Here is a 25,656-nt window from a genome sequence, read left to right as displayed (position 1 = left end):
CGTATTTGGCCAACTTGTAAAACTGGAAAACAACACTGACCGATTGCACAGAATAACATTAAAATTTCTATGATGGAGAAATCACACATTTTCCAGAAAATGCACTCTCGTAATTTATATATTATTTGGTGGTGGTGGTGGTGGGGGGGGGGGGTTGATGCATAGATGTAGCCTACGTTGTCCTCGCTTCAAGTGCCTGACGGTGGATAGCGCGGATTCAGGATATTTTTAGGGGTGGGTGGGTTAATGTGTACTTTTCCCATCAGCTTCAGAGGGGTCCATGATTTTTTTTTTTTGGGGGGGGGGAGCATTTTTCTTAATAAGTATTTACTTTACAATGTACACGTAATAACTCCGCAAATTTCAGGGGGTCCGAACCCCATCCCAAACCCACTCTAGATCCGCACATGCCTGTAGTTTTAATAAGCATGTCCTCTATTCTTTCATTAATGTCAGTGATCGTTATCTGGAACACAAATGTATACATAATTATTCTCTTTCTCTGCCCCCCCCCCCCCCGTTTTAAAACACCATTGCCCGTTTCATAATAAATGATAAAAAAGAGAGTTTTGTCTTTGGTGAATAAGCTTTAAAAATTAGATTTGGACAAGTGATGAATGAGTATCAGATAGATACTTGGGCTGTGTGTCTAATTAGTATGTATTTCATTGACTGTCGCATGTAGTTCTTGGGGGGGGGGGGTCATGAATAAATTGCATTGTTATGCTATTTTTTTAATGAGACATAAACTATATGATAAAGAATACTGGTTCCTGTCTGATTTATATATGCTTAAAGTAAATAATTTGATATAAGATTTTCCGTTTTCCGTTCCGCGTTTTAGCAACACCCGGGCGGAAGTTGGTATCCATATTAAAGTGAATTTCCTTGTACTTTCTATATTAACATTTCTTCGAGGCTTATACTTGTACCTGATAAGGAACAAACTTGATACTAATATAGTTTGTGACCAAGGGTATACCTTGCCCTTTGACAAGATCATTTTGGACTAAGTCAAGGTCACAGCTAAAAAGTAACAACAACAAATAATGAAATAAAGGTTGTTTGTGACTAAAGAATATGCCATGACCTTAAGCCAGAGTAATCTGGATAAACTCAAGGTCATTGGTTTAAAAAATGTAAAATTATTGCTTTACCCATAAATTTGAAGTGAGAAATGTAGTAGATTATAGTTAAATCGGAGATACTTAGTGACAACAGGGTAACACTTCTGCACTACTGTTATTTTGACAAGTTCAAGTGTAAAATGAATAAAATCCATAACATAGTTTTGTAATGACATAACTTAAGAAGAGCATACCTCTCCCTCTTGGAGTTGATCTTTATAATAGGAAATGTCATGACCCTTAAAAAAAGGTTATTTAAACAAGGTCAAATTCACAGAGTTCAAAAGTGTTAAGACAAAACTGAAGGAGCAGCAAAAAGTCATATATGGACATATGTTGCTCATGATCAACAGCTGTGTCATGATCCAATGCCATAATTATTTTCTTAAGGTCAAGTTAACATAACTTGGAATATAAATATTCTTTGGACTGACCCCCCCTCCCCCACCCTCCACCCCCCACCCCCAAAAAAGAATTAAGATCAGAAAAAAAAATCTTTCCATATTTTAAAACTTTTATTTTTATTTGGGGGAGCTACTGACACCCAACTTAAGGTGAAATATCCCTCTGCTCTAAAGGAGAAGGGTGAACATTGAGTGCAGAGAGCCTATAGCTTCAGATATATAAAAATCATGTTCAATTTGTGAATTTAGTATTTAGAGTTAAGTTCTCATTATTGAAATTTATGGAATTATGATAAGCAAAACTTTTCTCAGGAAATTTTTCTCGGCGAAATTTATTCTTTCATTAAAAACATAATGTGGTATTCGTGGGTTCTAACCCTAGCAATAAAATCCCGAGTATCATTTTCTTTCGAGACTAGCACGTTAACCACTAGACTACACAAGTCCTGATGAATAGTGGCATTTAAATCATGTTTGTGATATGACCTTTGATTTAATGGACTTCAAGTATTTCTTAAAAAAGTTGCGAAGGTTATGTCATAAAAATATTTTTAAGGTATAGTGGGTCGTTGCTCCATATTTTTGGTAACCAAAAAATGTACATTTTTATGCAAACTTAGAGGATTAACTTTCAAAAAAAATGGATTGAATATCCACTCATCGAAAAATAGAGATATAGGTATGAGAAAATGACTCTTTTTGCTCTCTTTAGTGTGTGTGTATAATATTCCATAAGCAAATAATTTCAATCTTTGCGAGAGTTTTGCAAATTGTAGAGATTTTACATAAAGTATATCTTACTTTTAGACGAAATATCAAGGAAAATTTTGATATAATTGAGATTTAATTTTTCACCTTCATGTTTGTCACACTATGGGCTTTTCGCTCGTCATATTCACCCATCTCCTTTCACCATTTTTTTTTTAAATTCCCAACATTGATTTTCATCAACAACAATAGCATTAGATTCAAATGGAAAATAGTTTGAATTATTAATCGTTGCTTACTTTTTCAAAAATGAATATTACGTCTAATCATGAAATGAAGAAAATTTCATATGGTGAGTAGAAAGATGAATAATTTTTTATCTCAGCATAGAATTAAAAGTATGAGTTATATATGAAAATAATATTTACTGTCATACCTATTTATTTCATATCAGAAAACATAATGGAGCGTTGCTTTTTAAATCAGAATAACACATTGTCTCAGTGCTTGTAAAATAAAAATGCATCCATCTACAAGAGTTATCATTCCATCTACAGGAGTTATCTTTCTTCAAAATATTTTTAAGAGAAAAAAATTAATTAATTACAAAAATTCTGCATCGAAAATTCCTGTAACAATTAAGAGAATTATATGTTAAGAGATAGATACGATCGTATATATCAATTTTAACAGTTTATAGGAGCTGAGAATAAATTTTTTTAGGTAAACTATAATAAGTAATTAATAAAAATATTGGCAATAGAAAATAGTAAATCAGTAGTAATATAGCAATCAGTAGCAATAGTAAATTATTTGTAAAATAATTCAAAATTGATAGAATTGACTTTATAATGGTCCTCAATAGTAAACCGCGGCAAGACAGTTCGAATAATTTCCTTCTAAAGTTATCTTATTAGAGGGGCATTACATCTTAATTAGTTTAGTAAAACTTGTGTACTCCGGACACCACGGTTTCATAGGGATTGGTCCAATTAGACAACTTTCAATATATTTTAAACAACATTTAAAACAAATCAATTTAATGCAAGGGATCAAAAATTTACATTGTAATAGGAAAGATTTTGGGATACAAAACATCCGGATTAAACAAGTTTTAGTCTATTTATATTATTGATTAAAGTGATTTAGTTCTAAAACTGTTGTTTAGTCAAGCAGTACATGTGTAATGAAATAAAATGTCATGAAAATTTGAGGACTGAAAATAAAATATTCTTCAGAAGCTCCGTCTTTGAAACTAACTAATGAAATCATAATTTTTTTACAATTAAAAAAAGATGTCATACTTTTCTTTCTAAAAGGTTACTTTGCTTTCATTTAGATTTTCTATGTCTAAAATTGTCCCTCTAATTGTGTTATTATATTGAGATCAGAGGATGGATGGTAAACTGGTAGTTTTTTAAAACTTTTTTTCCTCATGTACGTTATCAAAATAGTGCAAAATTTTAGTTTTTGAACAAGATGTTGGTGATTTTTGCATCAACAATAACAGAATTCTTTGTCTTTCACATAAATACTTTGGACACGAATTTTCCGTGAAAGAATAGAAAACCTGACAATTTGTATTATATCAACTGTAGGCTTACCATTGGTGGTTAGAGGATATGTACCTAAAAATAAGATTACCGCTGCCTATCAACTCTAATCCAGGTATGGTCTTCCCAAGCCAGAGTTTTTCCGACCACAGAGCTCAGTTACGGTATGTACATGTGTATAACATAGCGTCCAATATTGTGTCTTCTAAATATCCACAATTCAGTGTGTGCTTGAGAGCTAATAAAGCTTGTTCCAGATTTTGAAAGATAGATTTTTTTCCCGATAGCCAACATTATCATGAAATCATTTTTAAAATTATATTGTTATACCGTACTGTAATGTTCAGTTTTCAAATATTTATTTTCTTTAAATTTCAGATACGCTGCCAGATTGATATCGGGGATATTGGATTATAAGACTATCATTGATGCGTAATGTCCTCAATTTTATAAGAATCTGCATTTAATTTTGGACCTTTTTAAACTTGAATATGATGGCTACTTATAGTGGTCACAATGTTAAAATAAATGGTATTAAGTCTTTTAAAAAAGTTCCTTAATATTATAATTCAAGTAATATTCGGGGATATAATACGTTAACACAGGGGTTGGTTTCATAAACTGACTTTCTTTCCATTTACAAGTGTGATATAACAATGGCAGAGTTGGAAGTTCTGTCATGACAATTGTTGTTTTACTTTGTAGTCGAGGACTACCTGTGGATAGAGCACGACATAATAAGAAAGGGCAACCCCTGTGTATGGAGCAATATTACAGACTGTTCACATCCTATAGGGTTCCTGGGATCAAAAAGGACTCTCTGACCTCCAATAATAGCCACCTTCTCCCAGATCCAGAACACATTATTGTTGTTTGCAAAAACCAGGTATGTATGATCCTGGATGGTTGTATGGCATCGGAAATCGGCGTCGTATTGTAAACCTTCCGCACAGCAAACCTTCCCCCCGGAATATTTACTCGTACATAGAAAAGCTCCCCCTTGGAATAATTGCTGTATGGTGTATTGCTGTATTACCACCTGTACGGGTGGTAATCCAACTTACACCCATACCCCCCTTTCTAAAAAGGAAATTCTTCAAAATCATTTGTCCTTTTTAGATACTTTCAATATTCCCAACAATCAAAATGAATTTGAATTACTATACCTTTACTGGATTCCTAATCTTCATAAAAATCCTTACAAAGATACATAGCGGGTTCCAGTAAATGTTCTACCAAGCCCCTTTCTTTACTCCTCACTAAAATATTTACTGTAATGAAGGAGAAACTTCAGGAGTACTGTACAACAGTATATTCGAGAAGTGGTGTAAATCAGATGTGGATACTTAAAAACTCCGAAGAACTTTTGGAAAATTTGAAATCACAAAATTTTACTGAAATCAATAGCATCAAAACGTACGACTTTTCAACACTTTATACAACCATTCCCCACGATAAATATAAGTCCAGGCTTTTTGACATTATAGACAGCTGCTTTTTCAATAAAAATGGAACTCGTAAATATACTTACCTTTTCATTAGTCATTTACAGAATAATTTTGTTAAAAGCACTCTGATTGTACACACAAGTACACTGAAGTTGATATGAAAAGGATGCTTGAGTTTCTGATTGACAATATCTATGTAGTTTTTGGAGATCAGGTCTTCCAACAATCTGTTGGAATTCCCATGGGAACCAATGGCGCCCCCTTATTAGCAGACCTATTTTTGTATTCATATGAAGCAGAATTTATTCAAAAACTTCTACATGAGAAGAAGAAAACAATTGCTGTGGCTTTCAACTCGACATTTCGATATATCGACGACGTATTATCAATTAACAATAGTTACTTTCATTCATATGTTGACTCGATATATCCCAGTGAGCTTGAAATAAAAGATACCACAGATTCTGACACATCTGTTTCATATTTAGATATTTTACTAGAAAAAGACGTTAATGGTTAATTACCTAACAACAAAGCTTTATGATAAACGTGATGACTTCAACTTTTCAATCGTCAATTTCCCTTACTTATGTAGCAATATACCCTTGTCTACCTGCATATGGGGTTTATGTCTCTCAGTTGATTCGATACGCAAGAGCATGCTCTACGTATGAACAATTTCTAAAACGAGGCAAGCTATTGACAAACAAGTTGATGAAACAAGGATATCAACAATCTCGTTTGAAGTCATCTTTTCGCAAGTTTTACGGTCGATACAATGACCTTGTCAGCACATACAACCTATCATTAAGTCAAATGCTGACTGACGTTTTTCATACCAATTGTTAGGCCATTATTTATATACTGAACTGTCTACGGATTTCTCCGTTATTACCCGATCATGACAAGGAGCACACGGCGGGTGTGACCGGTCGGCAGGGGATGCTCACTCCTCCATGGCACCTGATCCCACCTTTAAATTTTGAGGTCCGTGTTGCTCTGCTTCAGATTTGTATCGTTTCATTGGACTTTCGAGATTGAATGCTGTTCGTTATCTTCATATTTCATGTATAGCAAACCTCTCCTACATGTATGTAGCATTTTTTCGATATCCTACAAGATTCCGATAAATATAATACTTTTGTTCTTCTAACTAATTTTAATATGGAATTATGGATAAGGGGCTTTCTTGATGGCCCATTGTTGTAAATTGTAACATTTCATGAAGCCAATGCAATTATAATTGTTTTTTAAAAACTTGCACTCTCCCCAGTGTTACGAGAAATGAAATTTATAGGTGTGATCCTGAAAAGTGAATACTGTGATTTATAAATAATGTGTAAAAATTGCATGCTTACAAAATTAAACTTATGATTATGTTATAGGACTTAAGCACATATATGATGAACAATGCTAAAATATAATTATATTTCCAATAGAATCTTTTAACGGTTGGGTGGGAAGGTTTACTAAGTGGAAATATAGTACTAGGATATAGTAAATCTTTCCCGTGGGAAAGGTTTTCTATATATGGAATCTTTCAGGGGATACTTTACTATGGGGAAGTTTTATTAAATAACAACGGTAATATCACTATGTTCGTTAACCGCGATGAGTTAATCACACTAGCTTTCATGAGTTCAAACAAGAAATACTAGCTTCATTCTTTATTATATTGTTGCCTGCTTGGCGAAGGTCGCGGAGATCACTTTGGATGGGATCATATAAACCGAGGTCCCGTCTCACAGCAGATACTGACAAAAACAGATCCTTTATTGCTCAATGGCCATAGGTTCCGAGTACAGGTTTATATTTGCTGCCTTCCATCGGTAATTGATTGTCCCAATATGAGACAGAGAATGATATTCTCTTAGGGACGTAAAGCAAACAAAATATATATCTCAAAATATAATACGATTGTTCACAACAGTAGTTTTTACGGCAATAAAATTTTAGAACGCAATTCGCAGTTTGCAATTCGCAATTCAAAGCGAACTGCATTCTAGAACACAGTTCGCAGTTAAAAAAATTTAACATGTGTCACAGGATCTGGAATTTTGAGAGTAGGGTACTAGTGGTCAGTTACCAATTCAGTGAAAAAAAATGATGATGGTATCTTCTCTAGTTTCCGAGATCCACCCCTCTAGTTTTTATGCATACTACATGTATGCATAAAATACAAGATATGAACTGGAGACTTGTTAGAGATGATAGAACATGACTTTTAGATATGCAAAATCAACCTTATCTACAATTATCTAACATGGTTTTTATAAGTATATTCCTTGCTTGTATATTTAAATTACATTGTAAAAAGAAATGAAATTCATCATCAACAGCATTACATGAAGTGCATAATCTTTGTTTTCGAGGTATTTTCTTATGTCTACCAGTTTCATTCAGTAGGCAGTGGTCACTTGTTCGAAACTTAGTTAGCAATTGTCTATTCTTGAAACTATTTTCAAGCATAAGATATTCTTCCATATTGAGATTGTGTTTTATTTTACTGTACAAATACAGTTTGGAGTTTTCTGTCAATTTGGATACTTTTTCCATAGTTTTGCCTTTATAATTATCTAGTACTATTTTCTTAAACTTCTTTTTAACCGAATTTCGAACGTTGTCAAAATTTTCATCTTTTTTCCTGTAGTCATTGCTATTTAAATAATTTTCTTTAAATATAGACAGTGCAAGGGTATGCCACGAGTAAAATCCCTCTTCATGCAAAGACATATTGATATTATATGATTCTTCAATCATGGGGTTTACATTCTGAGAGTTTAGTCGTACAAAGTACATCATAACTTGGATTTTAATAAAAGAAGAAACTGGAAGTCTACCTACATGTAGTTCACACAATGATGAAATATTGCATGCTGTTTTGTTGAGTCCTAGAACTGTTTTACAATATCTAGCATGTACTTTTTCATAGACAGATTTTTCTTGTAAAGCGAGATTATCACATGAGTTGTTATTTTTCATTGCTCTAAGTATTGCTCTGTATGAAGGAAGATAATCATCTATAAACCAGATTTCACTATTAAAGCATAGAATAGGGCGAATAGGAGTGTCAAATAATTTACAAGACAAATTCACAGGTAATTGTGTGAAATTTGAGAAGATTTTTCTTAGGGAGAATATTACTTTTAAGCCTTTCTTGGACAGCTCTAGTACTCCTTTGTTTAAACTACCTTTGTGATCAATTATTGTTCCAAGGAAATTATATTCTTTTACTTCTTCAAGAGGGTGATTATCATAATAAAGAACAGGAGTTGGTTTATATATTTTTTGAAAAGTTAAAACTTTTGTTTTTGTAGTATTAACAGTTAGTTGCCAATTTAAGCAATAATTCTGCAATTTGTTCAGTGTATTCTGTAAACCAATATGGGACTCTGAGAGCAGAACAAGGTCATCTGCAAAGCTTAAAATAGATACATGTGTGTGTTTGAGAATAAGTGGATCACAGGACTGATCAAATGTGTCATGTAGGTCATTAATAAAACAGTTGAATAATGTTGGAGTTAGACTATCCCCTTGTTTTACCCCTCTATCAAGTTTAAAATAATTGGAATGAGTGTTTTCGAATTTAACAGCTGATTCACATGATCTATACATACTTTGAATAACTTTAAAAAAATTTTGGCCAATTTGATTGTTCATTAATTTGAATAAGAGGCCATTATGCCAAACAGTGTCAGATGCTTTGCGCAGATCTACAAAGCATGCATATATTTTTGTTTTATTTCGAACAATATAATTATTTTGTTATTAAAGTTTTAAGAACAAAAAGGCTATCTGTTGTTCTGTGATCTGTTCTAAAGCCAAATTGTTGTTTTGAGAATAATTTATCATAATGTAGCATTAATCTTTTAAGTGTAGCACTGAAAAGTTTTGCTTTGCAGTTCTGAAGTGAGATACCTCTATAATTATTTAGGTCATTCTTATCTCCAGATTTATAGATAAGAACAATGAATGATTTTCTCCATGCAGATGGGTATTCTCCAGTATGCAATATTAAGTTAAATAGTTTAACTATAGATTTACAAGTAACCACTGAACTATGTTTTAATATTTCATTTGGAATAAGATCTGGTCCTGCACTTTTATTAATTTTAAGCTTATGAATTAAGTTCTTAACTTCAGTGATGGTAAATGGTTGGTCAGTAATTAGGTTTTCTTCTAAAAGGTTTTATACTGAGTTACATGATTTTCAATCCTTTTCTGAAACTCTTTATTGTTTTTTATAACTCTATTGATGTTAACTAATATATCTGCTGTATTATTAGAGCTTTTATTTCCTTTGAGAGAATTAAGCACTTCCCAATATTGTTTGGGGTTTGTTTCTTTCCAATTCAATAATTTATCATATAATTCTTTCTGGAATAAATACCTTTTTTGTTTTACCATTTTTTTCATTTTTTTACAGTGAGTAAAATAATCATGCCTAATTTTTGAATTAAAAGGTTCATTTTTCATCTTAGTTCCTAACATTATCACAGTTTTTTTTTTCAAATCTTTAATCTGAGTGTCAAACCATGGTTTTTTTTTCTCTTAGCCTTTTTTTCTTAAAATTGATGATTTTACAAGATTTCATTGCTAAATCTTGTAAAATTGAATTCAGTGCTACTGTAGCTTTATCTATACCTTCTGCATTTTGTTCATAATTTGTATTTTCGTAAGATAAAATTTGTTCTAATAATTTAGGATCAGACATAGCATCTAATAATTTAGTTTTTGAAATATTTTCCCATTTATACGAACATTTCAGAAATTTCAACTGTAAAGCTCTTGAGCTAGAAGTAACTTCACTATTTAGCTTATTGCACTGAATATACACAGATATTTGTGCATGATCTGATAAATATGTGGGATCAGATATTGCAAGTATTTTTAGATAATATTTTTGATACTTCGATCTCAAGTTCAGAAAAAATCATCATTGTAGTAGACAGAGTTCACAGGTGGAATCATAAAGATCTTTTGAAAAATTAAAAAAAGTTTTGTCTAGTTTCAACCATAATCTATTTTCTGAAGATGTTGCATCTTTGATTTCAGTTATTCCCTTATGTAATATAGTTTTATATGCAATGATGATTCCACCACTAAATCTCTTAGATCTTTTTTTCTTCTTTCTACATTTTTGTAAAATATTATATTGTGGTATAGAAATATTAGGATCAGTACCTTTCCAAGTTTCAAGAAGTATATTAATGTCATGTTTCAGAAATGATAGGAAAAAATTTATACCCAAAAGATAATATCAACTGCTTGTTTCAATCAGAGGAAGAAAAAAATGACAATCTAGTGTCTGATGATGGTAAAAATGAAAATAAAAAGTGCGTGTTTGCTTGTTGGCACCAAGGATCTTGTACATATTCAGAAGAGAGTAAGGAGGGTGTTGTGCTTCCAATGCTTTCATACGTATTATGACAAGTATATCAATGTTAGAAAAATTAAAGAATGGCGACCAGAAGATAAAGATTTTATTTTAAGAAATTGGGATGAGCTGTATCAGCATGGTCGTCAATATTTTACCCATTCATATATTACATCCAAATGATTTCCAAATTTTCGTTTGTTTTGAGAAAACTTTGCTGCAATTGAACCATTTGTATGCAAACCATTCAAAGTTGTGTGGATTCAGTTTGCTTAACAATTTATATATGGATCCTAGGTGAGAATTGGCTAAAAATGGGATTAAAGTTGAATGTATGTGTACAGGAAAAAATCTTCATAATTGCAAGACATAGTTATTAATTTTAAAACATCTCATTGTTGTGCAGATTTAGAGACCCTTCAGAGTTAAGATATATAAAGTGGTAAAAGTTTTTGAAAATCTGAATAAGAACAATAAAGTTAAAGTCATTAAAATTACTCAGGGGAGTATTGTGGCCCATGATCTTTGTTATTGAAATGCTTTTGAAATTATTTCTTATGTTTTGTGTTGTATCTCTATCAAATCTGCAATAGTTGACTTGCATCTAAATACTCTCTCTTCCCGTAAACTCGAGTTATCGTTCTTAACACGAGTCATCTTTTTCCTTACAGCAGATATTGAAAAAACTTCCGGTTTAATAGCTACCGAGGAAAAGAATGTTGCAGATGACAATCTGTCCAAATATTTTTGAAAAATTAAGATTTCTTTTCCTAAAGTGTTTAAAGGTCATCCCTCGGACAAATGTAACAGTCTCCGACCTATTATGCACAATAAGAAATTTAAAGGTTTGACCGAAACACAAGTTTAACACACGTTAATGATCATGCGAATAAATACCGTATGTAAGGAAAGTAGACGGTGTTGGAAACAAAACTCGAGATTAATCTGAAAATACACTGTAGTCTATGGAAATTGTGTGGAACATGTCGCATCATTGATTGCGGCATCACATTTTCAAGACATTCTACATAGCAGACACGTAGTCGTGGTATCGCTTTTCAAAAGAAAGAAGGGGGGATTGAAAAGTCAAATTTCAAAAAATGGCAAACAAATAAAAGAAATTAAAAGGATTTAACAAAAATTGAGGGAAAAACTGAAAACTATTAAAAAGCGAAGAACATATTTCGTGGGGGAAAAAGGGGGTCTCTATTGTTCTCACTCATTTTCCATTTTCCGTGAAAGTAATACTGCAACAAAAGTGCGGAGGGCAAGGAGGACCTGCGAACCTACTTTCGAATGAGAATTTTCATACTTAATGAGCAGCAAATGACCAGTTATTCTTAAGGGAAGGGAGCACACATTTGATTTTGGGCAAGCATTTTTTTAAATAAAAAAAAACCCTATGTATTCATTGGAAAAATAGATGGGGAGGGAGATGTCATTATAGATATTTAATTATTAAATTGATTTGATTGTCATGATTTTAGTATTATTGTGTTCATATCAGGAACAAAACATATTTTTTCAGCTATCATAAAGACAGGATTATAAATCTTTTTTCTCCCAGAATTGTGAATGAATAAAGTGTACTTTTTTCCAAGGTTAAAAGGTCAAGGACATTGTTTAAAATGTCAAAAGGCTAATTTATTCATGTTGATTTATAATCTTATCAATATATGAACATGGCATAATAATAGTAATGTGATGAAAATGTAAAGTTATATTTGTGTATCAGCTAACTGAATGCTAAAATAGGGGGTAGGGGATATAAATAATTAATAATTCCAAAATATCATGGTAAAAAATATTTTATGCATTTTATTTTTGTACAGTATTGATTAAAGTCATTTTCTGTCAAAGTGATTTTAGCCCATTCTTTTTTTTTAATTAAAAAAAAAATAATTAAAAATTCATGTCTTTATAATAAATGCACACTTAACACAGAGTAAGGTATGTTAAACTGGAAATTTTATTAGTTTATTGCAACTTTTGGAAATAAATCGCTTTTATTAGTAAGCATCTATGTTATTTTCGTTCATCTAGAGTAAAATTACAGTCTGAAAGTGAGATTAGGTAACAGAATTCTTCTTATGGTATAACACCCCCATCACTGTTTCCAACAGCGGGGTTATGAATTGAAAATCCTACATTTTTCAAATATGTATGGTCAAAACTTTATGTAACTTTGGAATTAAAGCCTCCAATCACTAAAGATGAGAAAATATGTAATACTATTTCATTCTTCAACATTGCTTGTTATACATTGAATTCCTTGAGTCGGAAGTTTTACGATACCTGCTATAAGGAACAGATAACTCGTGCTAAGAACGATAACTCGAGTTTACGGGAGGAGAGAATAGCTCCTCTACTTCCTGTGAGATCTTTCACATTACAATGTTCAACTCCCATGAGTACTTTCAATACTTTGATTTTCTCTCTTTCCAGGTGCACATATTCATTGAAACCTTCATCTTTGAAAATATTTGTAGACAGACAGTCATATACTAATCTGCAGTCCTTGTTGACGTGATTTTTTAAATACATTTTCAGTATTTTGTACTGGATGTTGTCATCAACTTTACACGTTTAAGCGAGGAAGACCTCTTCACGCAGTTGAGTCGGATATGTAAAATGGCAGAAGAGAACCAGGAGAGTGTGGAGCCTGTTGGAATATTAACGGCAGCCTATAGAGATCGCTGGGCCATAGCTAGGGGAAAACTTATGGAAGGTGATTATTGATGAAGTAAATACTTTCTTAAAATTGTTCAGTGTGCAGTAAAGTGTCACTACTTTAATTTTTAATTGCAGAATCGACTAATCGCGATTCTTTGGATGCAATAGAACGCTCGATATTTATTTTGTGTATGGACTCGGCTATCCCTGTTGCACTGAATCACCGAAATAGCGTTGACGAAACACAGAGTAACGTAAGGGATGATGTTTCACTCGCCAACCAAATGTTACACGGGCTTGGAACACATCTGAATAGTGCCAATCGCTGGTATGACAAAACTATGCAATTTATCATTTCTGAAGACGGAGCATGTGGCCTAAACTATGAACATTCGCCATCAGAGGGAATAGCCGTAGTACAACTTATAGAACATCTCCTTAAATATACGTGAGTTGTTTGAAAGCATAAAAATGTTTAATTTTCCACTGTTCAGAGGGTGTTGTCAGGATTTGTTTTCAGGGAATCACCAACTTTCATTGAATTGAAAATGGCACAAGTACTGATAAACTTGTGTGACACCATCTCAGTTACCCCTAAAAAATATACACATGTATGAAATTACTGTAACTAGGCAGGGTGTACTTTAAAGAATCTTTGAAAAGTGCAGGGCGCTGTCTATAACTTGAAAGTTATACAGCAGATCCGCACAGTTCCTTCTATTTTTGTGTCAAAATGTTTTCATCAAAGCTGATAACAATCGAAATATTTACCGGTGTTGTAGAGTATGATTTCCCCCATACCCAGCTTTCCCCCCGGACATTGTACTCTAGAGTAGGATTTTCCCCAAGGGGAAATTTCACACCAGAGCCAAATTTCCCCCTCTTTCTTTCTCAGAGTAGGATCCCCCCCCCCCCCCCCTCAAGGACTTATAGAGTCAATATAAATCACAGCCGCAATATTTTTGTGGAAAAAAAGATAAACGAGAAACTGATTTTTTTTAATGGTAAATAAGTGTTTTTCGATTTCTACACTGTTCAGTTGAAGTAAGAATTTTCTAAGCATATAGTTAAAATCATGGAGTCTCAACCCGAATATTTAGCTTTCAAGAGGAATGTAAAACTCCTCAGATTCGATGTCTTAACACCTCTAATGGCACAGCGGTACTTGTATTTGTCACACATTTTAATGTGCAGTATATCAAGGCTATCTAAAGTTTAAAGATTCAATTTGTTTTCAAAGAAAGTCATATTGTTATACTTTTAACTACTTGTATGTTGCTTGATTCCAATGAACGAAAGAACTGTTTGAGTCAGTATCTCATTAATCGTTTTCTTTGGGTGAAAATTTTGCACTACATGCAGTATTTCTGGAAAATTTTACGTCGATTTATTTTTGCGGATCTGGGTCAAAAAGCTGTTGATTAATTTTAACGTTTCAAAATTTTGCGAATTGTCCTTGGCGCTTAAAAAGTTCATAACAGTTCATAAGTTACGCATGTACATACAATAAATTACGCATGTAATACAATATGAAATGATGCCATCGTTCAATAATCAGATCATAAATTATGCACGTACATACCATTGAAAATGCAATATATTATTTTTTAAAAAAAATACGCATGTAAATACAATATTAAACGATGCCAACGTTCAATAAAAATATTAGAAGAGATAAAACATAAAATGTATAAAACGATGTCAGCTTTAACTAACCTTGAGATAAAATCATTCTGTACTGGGTTATAAGAAGAGCATATGATATCGAGTGTGTTGAAGGCACTCTCCACGCACGGATTATAACGGGTAATGAGCTTGTAGTATAAACAGGTTTCTTAAAATGACCACTGCTTACTAGTACTGTCACTTAATAAATTTTACAAAGTTAATTTACAATGTAACAGAATTTGATTTTATCAAAAATAATTATTTTAATGCTTATTTCTGAAATATACTTAAAATTATCTATCTAACAATTAATATTTAGACAATAAAAAGGAAATTGTCAGTCAATATTTATTGAAGGAATTAGTGTCAATCCTTTGCCTCAAAGAACGTCCGACTCGTATGTATGATAGTTGCGTAAATGTGGTAATAGAAGTTTGAGTAAATGCCGAATGTTGTGTGAAAGATTAAGTTTGAGAACCACCGTGTGCAATCCCGGACGTGAATATTAGATGTACTGAACATTCTGTCATCAAGAAAATACAAAGTTTTACTCTGGACTATTCCGAGTTTTAAAAACGTGTGAGCGTGTAATTCTTTGAATTGAACTTGTATCTGTTATATATGACCTTATGTGATTTATTTTTCAAAATACAAACTTTCACGTTTACTCCCTGACCTTCATTAAAATCAATTTAATTTTCATCACAAGTTCACTTGTATTTTTACGAACACCTGTTCACCGGGTTAAAAATAGACACCAGCTGTCAGCAAAATGTTTGTTTACATTTTTTGTTGTCGATTTATTTTTAAGAAAAATATTTTTGCGAAATTTTAGCAAATTTGCTAAAAATTTTCTACAGTAAAAATTTCCAGATTTACGGTAATAACGAATTTGTTATCTTGTTGAAACAAAATAGTGTTCTTGTTTGTAGCAGTTGTACGAGAAACTTTGGAATGAAAATTACAAAATTTTAAATCGATTTTGAATTTGTAATTATCATTCAAACAATTGATAAATGGCTGAAATTTTATTTTGCGCTGGGGTTTAATTATGAAAAAGTCTTTAGTCGTCTTGCTGCCAATAATCATATTTTGTTAAGTAAAGCAATTGAGGAGAACACATTAAAGCATTAGCTGCATAACGTTATCACACTTGAATAAAAAATCATGAACAAGGAGATATTTTTCTTGTATTAAAAAAAAACAAGTTAATTTAGAGAATTTGTGTCCCCCGCTTAGGGAAAAAAGAAGAGCATGCGCAGTTCGGGGGGGGGGGGGGACTCCCCTCCCCCTGAATTTGCAGAATTATTAAATGTATACATGTATATTGAAGCAAATAAAAAATGCCAATATGGATATAAAGATTTGATTGCTTATTCTTTAATACATGTATGTGTATAGAAGATTCTTTTTATATAGAATAATTATCACACTGTAATAATGATTTTATGAGTTTGTACACGCCAGATGTCATAACTTTTTCATTTCATATGTTGAATACATCATTAAGTACCCCCCCCCCAAAAAAAAAGGGGGGGGGGATCGTCCGGGATTTGAACCCGGGACCTCTCACTTGCTAAACAGGAATCATACCACAGAGGCACTTGCTAATATATCAAATTAAATGCAAACATTAGGTCACATATAATGTTTATATTCACGTTCGATATTGTCAAAATTTTACACAATACATGGTGTCTAATTTAGCCTTTACTAAACAGTTCTAATAGATGTAATTAGAATATAAAGTCCGCCGACAACCTGTATTACATGTAATAACTCTCCACATGCCCCTGTGCTAAAAATAGTGCCAAGCGACTTTTAATAAAAAAAAAAAAAAAAAAAAAAAAAAAAAAAAAAAAAAAAACGGGGCGGGACTTTTTGAGAGGGGCGAGAGAGGCCATAGGGAGTTATGGTATAAAATTTCATTGCAAAAGCTCAAAAGCTTCTTGAGATATCGCCCGGAAACGAAAATGTTACAAACAGACAGAATGTAATAATTTACGACCTTGAACTTTGACCTTTTGACCTCAAAATCAATAGGGGTCTTTCTTAGGCCACAGGGAAGTGTTATGTAAAATTTCATTGCAAAAGCTCAAAGGATTCTCGAGATATCGCGCGGAAACGAGTGTTAAAACAGATGGAATTTATGAATTTATGACCTAGACCTTTGACCTTTTGACCTTAAAATCAATAGGGTTGTTCTTTAGGCCATAGGAAGTTGGTATGCAAAATTTCATTGCCAAAGCTCAAAGGGTTCTCGAGATATCGCGCGGAAACGAAAATGTTACAGACAGACGGACGGACAGACAGACCCAAATTGATATCCCCCACTTTCAGTGAAAGCGGGGAACAAAAAAAATAATCAAATCCACAAGACAATGACCCAGTATGCTTCTATTCCTTAACCTCTTGATTATGCACAGTACACGCACATTTTGTCAACTCGACTCCGTTTATTTCCAATTCTGGCATTCTTTACTCATAGACGAAAAGAATAAGATTTTAATGCTTTAAAAAATTGGTTGGACGGTTGCTGAGAAAAAAAAATGAGATTTAAAATTTTCATTTTTCATCCTTCGTATGTTTCAATACACCAATGATCACCATTTTAAAGAAGGGACTCTTGTAACTATGTGTCCCCTCTTCACCCCCCCCCCCTCATAACATAAGTACAACCATTCTATTTTATTGGGTGGGTAGATTGGCTCTGTGGGAAATCGCACTCTATAACTAACCGCCCGGAAAATTGAATCTGGTTTGGGATTTCAGTGGGGAAAATCCTACTCTAGAGTCATTTTTTTCGTGGGAGAAATCCTACTCTAGAGCCACTTTTCCGGGGGGGGGGGGGGGAGATTTTAGAGGGGAAAGCCTACTCTACAAGACCGGTACTCAAATGAATGAAACTACCTATAAATATATTTTACACATTTAAATAAGTATTTTAGTATCTTCCATGGGAAAGGGGATGTGGCCTCAGAAGCTACAGAGGTCTAAAGAATCTTTACTCCTTTTGTCACTGTACGAGTCCACATTAACTGAAAACAGACAAACTTCCATTGATGACTCAGCTAGCCTTGTTTATGCGCTGCATTTCATTCCGGATTCTTGCATTGCATTTTCGACACGTTTTGTTTTCATTTCCGACATTATTATTTTCAATTCCGACATTTAATTTTTTTTTTTACATTTCCGGAATTTTGAGAGGTTTCCTTTCTGGCAATTTAATGTTCACCAAGTTGGTAGAAATAGTATTTAGTTTTTTTAAAGGCCTATATATTCCACCTTAACCTATCTGATCTCAAACTTGAACTGAAAGAATTTTGAATATCTTGATTTGAAAAGGATATATGAGCAAAAGTTTCTAACAGTTACATGTGCCCCTTTTGTCTTATTCAAAATTATAAAACGATAAAAAAATTTTGTATCTTGGTGTATATTTAATTTGTATTTCAAGATTGCAAGATCTTTGAATGTTTGCAATTTACATTTCTGGAAATATTTTCAAATTATCTTAAAACTTGTATTCATTATATATAGACTGTATAATGAACACCACAATATAACCGATTTTAATGATTTAAGTTATAAGGACGCTCTAAGGAATCCTACAATATTCTGTTGGTAGAACTGGGTATTGTGTATGTTTTAGGGAGGAACTCGGAAGGAAATTGGTTCGAATGCAGTCTATTTGCGAATTGCCCCAGCCCCGGCGTCTTCAGTGGAAAATCAATAGCGACATAGGGGCAGACATTGAGGAAGCTGCTGAAAACATGAACAGGTGACTGTCACAAAATTATATTATTATGTATAAAGATAACATAGGATATAATGTCTTGGTGGTGGTCAGGTACTTTTGTTAACTGTTGTCCACTATCACGATCAGGCAAGTTCTTAATTAATTCAGTGTTAAGAAAGCTTGTCTTCCCTTGCTGTTGATACAATAGCAACTAGTTTAAATTGTAACGGGGACCGTTACAGATGTTCCCCAAACATCTGTAACGCTCCCCAACTCCCTTTTGTTGCCTTATCCCCTGTCAAATTCATTCAATCAATTATACTAGTCTTTTCACTTACTTCATATGCGCGCTCGTGTATGCGTGTGCATGCATACCATGGCATTTGTCTACACAATTTATATATCTTTATATTCTAAGTACCAAAGCAACAGTATAAAAAATATGGCTATACCAAAGGTATTAGTCGTTTTAAGCATTACACGTGTGCTAGTGCTTGCATGCACGTGAAAACAATGTCATCTTGTTTAACTATTAATATATCTTTATATTGTCAGTATCAAAGGATTTCATTAAAAAAAGGTTAAAGTAATTTTTAGTATATTAGTCATTTAACGAATTGCACGCTCGCGCACGTGCATGCATATACATGATGATCACGTTGTGTTGTTTAAACTATTAACATATCTTTATATTCAGCTGAGTATCAAAAAATTTCATAAAAAAGTAAAAGTTACGGTTATATCAAATACATGTATATCAGTCATTTAACTAATTGTATGCGCGCGCACGTGCATGCATGTGCATGTTGACCAAGTCATCTTGTCAACATTTTAAAAAGGTCTCTATATGAGCTTCAAAGCATTTCGTAAAAAGATATAATAATTACAGCTATATCAAGTATATCGGTTATTTTACGCATTGCACGAACAAGCACGTACATGTATGTGCATGACGAGCATGTCACTTTGTCTACACTTTTAATTTATCTTCATATTCTCAGTATGAAAGCATTTCATCAAAAAATGTAGAAGTTTCGGCTATACTAATTATATCGGTCATTTTATGCATTGCACGTGCGCGCACATGCATGCATGTGCATGCTGACCATGTCATCTTGTTTACATTTGTAATATGTCTATATATTCTGAGTATCAAAGCATTCCATCAAAAGATATGAAAGTTATGGCTATATCAAGTATATTGGTCATTATAATCATTGCACGCGCACGCACGTGCATGCATGTGCGCGCAAAATGACCTTCGTTCCGCAAATCTACATAACATGCCTCTCAACCCTAAAAAGGTTTTAGGTCAATCGGATCAGTAGTTCCCGAGATCACTCACGGACAAAAAAGTACCCAGGAAGAAGAAAAAAAACTAGAAAGTCTGCTATTACAAGCAATAGCGTATGTCGCCCCGAACTGGCTTTATTAGAAATGGTCAAAAAGTGTATTATTCTGTTGTTGTTGTTGTTATGTCGCCCCGAACGAAGTCGGGCGACAATTTGCTATTGTACGCCTAAAAACCTTGTCCGGGAATTTTCTCGCAGATGGCTGGGACAATCTTCCTGAAACTTTCCACAAAAGACAATCACTAGTTGTACTTGTGCAGTGCAGACTTTCAGTTTCAAAATGGCTACCGTTGCCATGGAAACGTGCGAAAAGTGACGAATTTTGTCCGGGAGTGTTCTCTCTGGTCCCTTGAACATTCATCATGAAACTTTACAGAAATGATGATCAGTAATTGTAGTTGTGCGATTCGCATTTAAAATTTACAAATTGTCAATTGTTGCCATGGAAACAAAGGAAAAGTGAAAATTCTTTAACTTCGATTTTCTCAGTAACTGTCCAAGCAATCATTTTGAAACTTTAATCGATGATTCCTTGCATTGTGTCAAAGTGATTTCTATTCTTAAAATACCTGGAATTGGCCGTACACAGTTACAATAGAAATAAAACAGAAAAATGGGATATTTTATTTTTTCAAAGTTTGTCGCTGACGCCGGGTAAGGAACAAATGATTTAAGAAAAGTCGCTGTCACGTGATCATTGTATGCTATCAGAAGTTTCTTTGAATCAAAGTACTGAAAGGACTGATACGAGTTGATGGTTGTCCAAGCGTAGCTAATTATGTCACAAAACTAAAGTGAACCAAAATACGACTTCGTTCCGGTGACTGAAGCGATGAACTAGCTCCAAAACTTCGTTTGGGGAACATAATAAGACTGGTACAATCTTTCAAACATAAATTATATTTACATAGTGGTACACGCAGTAATTGATGTTTTTGCTAGCTTTTACTGATATGATATTTTTTCAGATTGATAGAGGACCTTGACTTGTATATTCTAAGATTCGAACGATTTGGAAGAGAATTCCCGAAGTCACAGAACATGAGTCCAGATTCCTTCATACAGTTAGCTCTACAACTGACCTACTACAAGTAAGAAAACTCAACATCTATCCTAAGTTATAACACAAACACAAGACAAACATCTTTCAACGTCTAATATTTCACTTTTTTCTTTAAGGTATGTCACTCGTCAGCTTTTAAGAAAAGTTCGGTCAGAACCTTGAACTTCAAAACTATTCAATTCAATCAATATTTATAACAAATTTGAATAAATCAATGGGAATTATACCATATTCAAATTAAAAATGCTCACAAAGTCATAAAGAAACAAGATCTATGGGGGACTTTTTCTTGTGGTGTAAGGATATTTAGAAGATTGATTGATTGATTGTGTTTTGTTTTATGTCCCCCTCGAGAATTTTTCACTCATATAAAGACGTCACCATATACCGGTGAAGGACTTCGAATTTAGACCTTTACTCGGCACTCAGGGCCATTGAGCAGTGAGTCTTCTTTATCGTGCCAAAGCCCGTGACACGGGACCTCGGTCTCATCCCAAGTGCAAAAAGGTTACGCAATTTATGCGCATTAATTTGCATGATTTGTTCATGATACATATTATTCAATCTATTTTACGTAAAATTAAATTAGATTTATTGCCATGATTACATCTGATAAAAAATTATAAAGATTAAAATGATTAACCTTAGAGTTACAATTAAAGTGCAAAAAGGTGATTGTGTTTGTTGTTTTACGTCCCATTCGAGAATTTTTCACTTATATAGCGACGTCACCATGGCTTCAAATTTAGACATTTACTCGGCACTCAGGGCCATTGAGCAGTGAGGATCTTTATCGTGACACGGGGCCTCGGTTTTTAATGTCTCATCCGAAGGACCCGCAACTTTCACTTTAAAGTGCCGAGCGCCTGGCGAAGGAACAATTGCTACCTATTTTTTTATCGACTTAGGTCAGTCGCGGCGGAGTTTCGAACTCACGGCCTTCTGATCACAGAGCGAGCGCTCTACTGACTGAGCTACCGTGACGGCGAAGTGCAAAAAGGTAATGTTAATTGTACCGTTGCTCTGTAAATTGCACACTTACCCCAATTTTCTTTGCGATTTTGAATCAGGCTATTCCAAGTCTTTTCTATGTTTAGCGTCCGCGTGCGCCTTGGTTTTTGACACCCTATATCAGAAAAAACAAACAAAATCAGGTGTCCTGAAATTGTTTATTCTGGTTGAAATCACTGAATTCTGTCAATTTCTCTAAGTATTTGTCTACTTTATGTCATATTTAGAATATTGTAAGCATTTAATACCTTGATTTTGCTGAAGAATAGATGTTTCTTCGAGAAAAATAGATTAATGGAATCAAATCCTTTGAATGACATCACTTTTATGACTATAAAGACTTGTGTTTTATTGTTTGGTTTGTGTGTTTTTTTGCGAATAGGTAGGTAGGTATTTGAAAGATGGGTGGACGCTAAACATAGAAAAAACTTGGAATGGCCTCATGCTATATGAGTACTGATCTAAATATACTTCTCAAAAAATCCTTGATATAACAAATTCACGAGTGACATACCTTAAATTTTTTTTTGAATTGATAAAGGAAAATCCTTATACATGTAATTTGATACATATACATTTTATCACAAACATTTTTCAACGCTATACTCGTATGTAGGGAAAATTCATATATATATATATATATATATATATATATATATATATATATATATATATATATATATATATATATATATATACAATTCTGCCAAAATATGCAAATTTCATTGGCAACTTTTTTTTATAGAATACATAGAAAATTTGTTTCTACATATGAGAGTGCGTCTGTCAGAAGATTTCGTCTTGGACGAGTTGACAATATTCGAGCAAACACCCCTGCTGCTTTGGAATGGGTCCAAGCAATGACCGGCGAAACGAAAGCTACGGTAAATTTCCAACAATACGTAATATATGTTCCATTCCATTAAAAAGTTCCCCCAAACAGCATTATATACGAAATAATTAGCATTAGGTAGTATTATTGTCGAGCTGGGCTGATAATACTCCAGAGGTTTCGGAGAAAGAGTCGAAAACGTGTAAATTTTTATAGAAGCCACAAGCGACAGATGGACACCAGACAGAATTCAATCAGAAAAGCTTAGCGTATGGTTTAAACAATTATCAAGCATTACTAACCTACAGCCGAGACGGTGAAGAACCTATTTCTCTTTTCTAGAAAGTCTTTTTAAAAGTAACGACATTATAAATGGAAAAATAAACATTATGTACATGTAGATGTCAAAATTGATTCTTTCTTGATTGGTGACCCTTTTTTTCAACGCCTCTGGTATCGTTATTATTTATTTAAAACTAAATTATGGAATATATATCTCTTTCTTTGATATCTTTGTTGTGCAGTACTTGCGAAAATGTACATTGAAAACTGCGCTTTAGTTTTACTACATTATAAATGCCCACTTGGAGGACGTAAGGTACGGAATGTTGCGCTCGTCCGAGTTGGTTATCATGTCTCATAAATGTACGGAGAAGGCAGAGCAAATATCCAACGATTAAAACGGGTCTCTCACTGAAACCGTAAACCTTAGAGACTCCAATTTTTCAGTAACTGGAATCTATTCAGTGCAAAAAGATCTGATGACCCCTTACGTGAGTTCTTGCTCTTTTAGTCTTTTTGCTTTCCTTTAAACCCCATAACATAAGGAAAAGTCGTTGAAACACGGAACTAATTGCAGTGGGACCCTTGTCCTTTGACCTTGAATATTTGGTCAAGATCAAAGTCAAGATTAGTTTAACTTTACTTCTAATTTTTAATCTTTTCAGCTATTTCTGGTTTCTTTTCATGACATTTAGCCGTAAAAAGTTAAAAAAGAAAAGAAAATTATATTTAAAGAAGGTACTTTTAATTTTTCTGTGAAGCATTAGTCTACTAGTTGATACTTCATTTTTATCTCATTTTCCTGAAGGGGGGGGGGAGATTTTGTACACGAAGTGCAGTTATTCTTTCTTATATATCTGTATATTAATGTTTTTCAAAAAGGAAGGGGGGCAATTGTATGAAGATTGCGATTGTGCTATGTAAATTCTGTGTTTTATGCTAAAGAAGTATTGAGCTGTGAAGTTTGGTGATATTGATATAGGTCATATAAGAAAGTATATCAAAAAAGTCTATTTTCTGAGTTTGTTTTCTGATTATCAAACTGACTATTTTTGTTTTCTTGTAAAATATCTTCTTTTTCAGTGTTATTGTAATATTGTTATATAATAATGATTTGATATTTTATGGATCTTTTACAGGATTGTTTTATTCTCAGGTGGCTGTGAAAGCCCTTGGGTCTTTTGTTTCCTACATATCGGGATGTAAAATTGCACCCAAATAGTGCCCTTAATCAAAATCCTGGGGGCATGTTTTGAACAAAATTGTGTCCTGCACTAGGATGCGTATTTTAAAAAATGTATTTCTTTATAATGCTCACGACCCTGTTGTTGTCCCATCATACACCGGGGCAATGATTAACAAACCCGAAGGCACACAACCCGAGTTTGCTTGCATTTTAAGGTCAAACGAGGGTTTCTCATTAACATACGAGAGTTGTCCCTCCGTAGACAAGCGTTGTTTTGTAGGAACCGGTACACGGTGCCATATAACAAGGAAACTTTATACATAGATTAAACTAACAATAATTATAGACAAACAGTGAGCAATTACACAGACTAGCCCTATTTAAATTAAATATTTCATTGTCAAGTGTAAGAAGGCGGCGCAGTACCCCAAAATAACAATTAAAAATCGGTAATATTTTAAATACTACAATAAAAGTCTTTACCCGGTACAATGTACTTCCCAGATTTCGAGAATATATTGTTTTGAAACTACTTTTCCTCAAATTTTGTGTAAATGACATAATTAAAAAAGAATTTTATGACGTTAAATACTAGTATCCACCTCTTTGAAATTTGATATGTTGAGAAATGGCGGCTGCGTTGACACAGCCGGCGCACTGAACTGTGAAAAATAGGCATGGTATTCCGAATATATATGTACCTTGTACCTTGTTGATTAGTACACGATTTACTAGTAACTTATTTTCTTCTTTGAGGCCACAGTTGTCAGTGACATCCATTACCTTACTAATGACGTCACTTTCTTAATATCACAGCATGAGCATTTATATATTATTTTAATTGATGTATGTAAGTCAACTGTTATTTCAAGATTTTAAACATGAAAAAGGTGAAGATAACGAACAGCGATCGATAAAAAAAATCTATAAACAAAACAAATTTGTGAAGAAGGTATAAAACACGGACCTCTGTAAATAACAGAGGTAGGGTCAGGTGCCAAGGAGAAGTAAGCATCCCCTGTTGACCGTTCACACCGGCCGTGAGCCCTATGTATTGATCAGGTAGACGGAACATTCTGTAGCCAACCTCAGTATGAAAACAAAGGCCGAACAATTGGTATGAAATGAGTCAGATAAAATGCGACCCAATGATAGGTTATATTTTCTAACAAGGTCATTATAACGACGATAGAATATATGAAATTCTGACTGAAACGAGTTGTTGAAATCACT

At 33.4% G+C, this 25,656-nt stretch overlaps 1 protein-coding gene across 1 annotated transcript in view; it reads left to right on the top strand.

Moving 5' to 3' along the window:
• LOC133184108 (choline O-acetyltransferase-like) overlaps window positions 1-25,656 on the top strand; it is a 48,184-nt gene that overhangs the window by 11,895 nt on the left and 10,633 nt on the right. Inside the window, exons 3-10 of the mRNA XM_061318961.1 lie at window positions 3,838-3,956; window positions 4,171-4,224; window positions 4,498-4,678; window positions 13,168-13,345; window positions 13,426-13,738; window positions 18,611-18,739; window positions 21,018-21,140; window positions 22,869-23,007. Coding sequence (XP_061174945.1) covers window positions 3,838-3,956; window positions 4,171-4,224; window positions 4,498-4,678; window positions 13,168-13,345; window positions 13,426-13,738; window positions 18,611-18,739; window positions 21,018-21,140; window positions 22,869-23,007 — 1,236 coding nt within the window. The remainder of the gene's footprint in view (window positions 1-3,837; window positions 3,957-4,170; window positions 4,225-4,497; window positions 4,679-13,167; window positions 13,346-13,425; window positions 13,739-18,610; window positions 18,740-21,017; window positions 21,141-22,868; window positions 23,008-25,656) is intronic.

This window comes from Saccostrea echinata, unplaced genomic scaffold (assembly GCF_033153115.1).
Source record: "Saccostrea echinata isolate AGI-Se365-2 ecotype Australia unplaced genomic scaffold, CSIRO_AGI_Sech_v1 ptg000010l, whole genome shotgun sequence".
Lineage (NCBI taxonomy): Eukaryota > Metazoa > Mollusca > Bivalvia > Ostreida > Ostreidae > Saccostrea > Saccostrea echinata.
The sequence above is the reverse complement of the archived record's forward strand: the minus strand, read 5'-3'. Positions and strand labels throughout refer to the sequence as shown.